The sequence below is a fragment of the Mirounga leonina genome, unplaced genomic scaffold, assembly GCF_011800145.1.
Source record: "Mirounga leonina isolate KUSES-001 unplaced genomic scaffold, KU_Mleo_1.0 Mir_166, whole genome shotgun sequence".
In the NCBI taxonomy this organism is placed as follows: Eukaryota; Metazoa; Chordata; class Mammalia; order Carnivora; family Phocidae; genus Mirounga; species Mirounga leonina.
Genome location: NW_023270418.1, coordinates 37,327,510 through 37,332,038, shown reverse-complemented (window position 1 = coordinate 37,332,038; position 4,529 = coordinate 37,327,510). Strand labels below are relative to the sequence as shown.

At 68.9% G+C, this 4,529-nt stretch overlaps 1 protein-coding gene across 1 annotated transcript in view; it reads left to right on the top strand.

Annotated features, from left to right (window-relative positions):
- Positions 1 to 4,529, top strand: part of MUC5B (mucin 5B, oligomeric mucus/gel-forming) — a 24,227-nt gene that overhangs the window by 12,571 nt on the left and 7,127 nt on the right. Inside the window, exons 25-31 of the mRNA XM_035013767.1 lie at positions 242 to 481; positions 704 to 860; positions 1,404 to 1,532; positions 1,633 to 1,777; positions 1,870 to 1,913; positions 2,003 to 2,200; positions 2,402 to 4,492. Coding sequence (XP_034869658.1) covers positions 242 to 481; positions 704 to 860; positions 1,404 to 1,532; positions 1,633 to 1,777; positions 1,870 to 1,913; positions 2,003 to 2,200; positions 2,402 to 4,492 — 3,004 coding nt within the window. The remainder of the gene's footprint in view (positions 1 to 241; positions 482 to 703; positions 861 to 1,403; positions 1,533 to 1,632; positions 1,778 to 1,869; positions 1,914 to 2,002; positions 2,201 to 2,401; positions 4,493 to 4,529) is intronic.

Here is a 4,529-nt window from a genome sequence, read left to right as displayed (position 1 = left end):
TGCCTGCCTGTCCCCTGCTCACCTGTCCACCTGCCTGCCTGCCCCCTGCACCTGTCCACCTGCCTGCCTGCCCCCTGCTCACCTGTCCACTTGCCCCCTGCTGACCATAGGGCCCACTGTGTGCCCCGCCATCCTGCAAGTTCACAGGGCACTGCCCCGGAGTGCCCCTTGCCGGGCTGGGCTGGGCTCTGGCCCCTCCTGCACGCCCTGAGCCCCCCGTGCCGCCGTCCCCCGTCTGCAGGGCCGGGTCTGTGGGCTGTGTGGGAACTTTGACGACAACGCCATCAATGACTTCACCACGCGGAGCCAGTCCGTGGTGAGCAGCGCCCTGGAGTTCGGCAACAGCTGGAAGTTCTCCCCGTCCTGCCCCGACGCCCCGGCCCCCAGGGACCCCTGCACCGCCAACCCGTATCGCAAGTCCTGGGCCCAGAAGCAGTGCAGCATCATCAACAGCGCCACCTTCGCCGCCTGCCACGCCCACGTATGCGGCCGTTCCCCGGGGCGCCCGGGAAGGAAGGGGCGGGCAGAAGTCGGGGGGCCCACGTCACCGTCCACCCTTTAGGTCAGCCTGTGGTCAGCCCCGGGGGCCCACGCGTCCGCTGTCCCTGGCTCTGGGGGAGACCGGCCCAGGTCGGGCCACACCGCAGGCCTGACCCCCAGGAGCCCCAGACCCCGAATCCGAAGGCTCTTCCCCTCCCCCCAGGTCGACCCCGCCAGGTACTACGAGGCCTGCGTGGGCGACGCGTGTGCCTGTGACTCGGGGGGCGATTCTGAGTGTTTCTGCACGGCGGTGGCCGCCTACGCCCAGGCGTGCCACGACGTGGGCGTGTGCGTGTCCTGGCGGACCCCGGCCATCTGCCGTGAGTGCACATGCTGCGTCGTCAGGGTGGAGGGGGCCGCAGGGACTGACAGAGTAGTGTGTGGTTAAGGCTGGTCGGCTACGGGTTGGGCCGGAGGCGTTGGAAAGGGAAGTGAAACGTGGGAATGGGGGGTGGGTGTCGCCGGTGGAGAGATGGCAGAATGTTCTGGAGCCGAGAGGGGTTAGCAGAGCCCCCACCTCCCACCCGGTTGGAACCTGGCCAGTGGGGAGCATCGCTGTGGGGCCGCTCTGGCCGGAGTCCCCCACCCCAATGGGTGGCACCCCCAAGAAGCCAGGGGACCCACGGCTGCATCTGACCACGGGCATCCGAGGCCCATCTGCTCCAAGGCCCCATCCAGAAGGCGCAGGGAGGGAATGGCGTGAGAGCAGCCCACGAGACTTGGTGGAAGGCTGGGGGCAGGGGAGCTTGCCCGGCCCGTGTGGGGCCCCCAAGGCCACCTTGCAAGGGCAGCACCCCGCTGGGGCCGCAGGGTGGCTCACTCTGGGCCGGAGCTGGCCCACTGAGCCGCCCGCTTGCCCACAGCCCTGTTCTGCGACTACTACAACCCCGAGGACCAGTGTGAATGGCACTACCAGCCATGCGGGGCGCCCTGCATGAGGACCTGCCGGAACCCGAGCGGCCGCTGTCTGCACGACCTGCCGGGCCTGGAAGGTGAGGGGCAGGGAAGGGCACAGGTGGCGGGGTGACCACCCTGGGCAGCACCCAGCACCTGGCCACAAGGGTGAGTCTCCTCCGCGCTGTGCCCGCCCAGGCTGCTACCCGAAGTGCCCACCCAGCGAGCCGTTCTTTAGCGAGGACCAGATGAAGTGCGTGGCCCAGTGTGGCTGCTATGATGAGGACGGGAACTACCACGATGTGGGCGCGAGGGTCCCCGCAGCAGAGAACTGCCAGAGCTGGTGAGGGGGCGGGTGGTGAGTAGGCCGGGGCGCCCGGGAGGGGTCCTGGTGCGGCCAGCAGGCCCTCAGCACTCTCCTCTCCTCCTCCCCAGTGAATGCAGTGCTGGCGGCCTCCGGTGCACGCACAGCCTTGCGGGTAAGGCTGAGGGGCGCCACACGGGGCTGGGGGCTGGGGGCTGGGGGCTGGGGGCTGCAAGTGAGCCCCGTGCCGGCCCTGTCTCCCAGCCTGCACCTGCGTCTACAAGGGCAGGACCTACCATTACGAGGACGTCATCTACAACATGACCGATGGGCTCGGCGCCTGCTTGATGGCCATCTGTGGACACAACGGAACGATCCTGCGCAGGGCTGTGGAATGTCCTGGAACCCCATCCACAACATCCTCCACCTTCACCACTACCGTGGTCCCGCTCTCCTCGACAGGTGAGCCTGGCAGACGCCCTGCTGGGCCTGCCCCCTCCTCCTGAGCCCCAACCCCAGGCAACAGTCTGGGCAGAGCGGGAGGAGGTCAGAGCAGGCGTCCTCGGCGCGACCCACGACCCACGGCCCCAGGTCACCGCTGCTCCTGGGCATGGCTGGCAGGGGTGCAGAGGAGGCTGACGAGGTCCCCGCCCCCGCCCCCAGGCTCGAGCCCCATCGTCTCCACCGTGTGTGTGCATGAGCTCTGCCTCTGGTCCGACTGGTTCGACGGCGGCCCCCCAGAGCCCGGCATGGCAGGTGGGGACTTCGAGACGTTTGTGAACCTGAGGCAGAGGGGCTACCAGGTGTGCCTGGCCCCGGCGAGCATCGAGTGCCGGGCACAGAAGCTCCCCGACACCCCGCTGCAGCAGCTGGGCCAGAAGGTGGAGTGCGATGTGGCCCGGGGGCTGACCTGCCTCAACAGCGAGCAGAGCCCCCCGCTCTGCCACAACTACGAGCTGCGGGTCCTCTGCTGTGACTACCTGCCCTGCGGCACCTCCCCTGGGGCCACCACCCCGCAGCCACCGGCCAGGACCCTGTCCACCCCCGCCACGCAGACCCCGCCTGCGGAGCCCACCACGATAGGAACCCCGGCGCCAAGCAGCACCCCGGCCTTGGCCACCACCTCCTGCCAGCCCCGGTGTCAGTGGACGGAGTGGTTCGACGAGGACTACCCCAAGTCTGAGGAGGCCGGGGGGGACATCGAGTCGTACGACAAGATCAGGAGCGCGGGAGGGGCCGTGTGCGAGCAGCCTCTGGACATAGAGTGCCAGGCTGAGAACTTCCCCGGCAGCAGCCCCGCGGAGCTGGGCCAGCGCGTGCTCTGTGACGCCAGCTTCGGCCTGGTGTGTAGGAACGAGGAGCAGGTGGGCCCGTTCAGGATGTGCTACAACTACAGGATCCGCGTGCTCTGCTGCAGCCACGACCACTGCGCAGAGCCCACCCCTGGGCCACGGACACAGACCACGGTGCAGAGAACCACAGGAAGCCCCTCCAGGGGGACCCCACCTATCCACACGACTTCCACAGTGACGGGAGCCACAACAGGCACTGTGGCCACCAGAGCCCCGTCCACCCCACCCACAGAGATGCACACGACCACAGCAAGGACATCGCCGGGGACCCTGGGAACGGCCACGCCCAAGACCACTGCCACGCAGAGCACAGCGGGCTGTCAGCCACAGTGCGAGTGGACAGACTGGTTTGACGTGGACTTCCCGACCTCCGGGGTCGAGGGTGGGGACCTGGAGACCTTCGAAAACATCAGGGCTGCCGGGGGCATGCTGTGCGAGGAGCCCCAGAAGATCGAGTGCCGCGCAGAGAACTACCCTGAGGTCAGCATCGACCGGATCGGACAGGTGCTCAGCTGCAGCCTGCACACGGGGCTGGTCTGCAAGAACCGGGACCAGAAGGCGCCTTTCAACATATGCTTCAACTACAACGTCCGCGTGCTCTGTTGCCTCCCGGTGCCACACTGCCCCAGCACCGCCGCCCCCAGCACCCGCAGCACCGCCACCGGGGGCCCCACGTCGCCGAGGCCAGGAGCCACGACCACAGCGTCCAGCCAGACCCATGCCTCCTCCCCCGGGACCACCCTGGGGGTCCCTGTCTCCACCACCCAGACGCTTGCTACCCCTGCCAGGACCACAGAGAGGGTCTCCAGCCCCGGTCCCTCTGCCTCCCTGAGGACCCCGACGGCCACCACCAAGCCCACTTCACCCAGTGCACCCACCACGGTCCCCGTGGTGACCTCCAGCACGTGGATCCCCCCCGAGTCCACGCCCAACACGGCCACCCTTGGGACCACGCTGGTCTCCACGTCCCCGCCGCCCAGCTCCACCACGCACTCCATGGCCACCTCGTCCTCCACGGGCTGCAGCCCCCGGTGCACGTGGACAGACTGGTTCGATGAGGACTACCCCATACCGGGCCTGGACGGCGGGGACTTCGAGACCTTCTCGGTTTTCCGCTCAGCGGGGCACGACTTCTGCCAGCGCCCCTGGGACATCCAGTGCCGATCGGAGAGGGCGCCGCACGCGCGTCTGGAGGACTTGGGCCAGGTGGTCCAGTGCAACGTGAGCTTCGGGCTGGTGTGCCGCAACCGCGAGCAGCCGGGGCCCCTGCCCTACTGCCACAACTACCACGTGCGCGTGCTCTGCTGTGAGGACCCCGGCCACTGTGCAGGCGCCACGGCCACGGGGCCCACCACGCCGTCCCCAGCGACGCCCACCACGGGGCGCACCACATCGTCCCCAGGCACGCCCACCATGGGGGCCACCACGCCGTCCCCAGG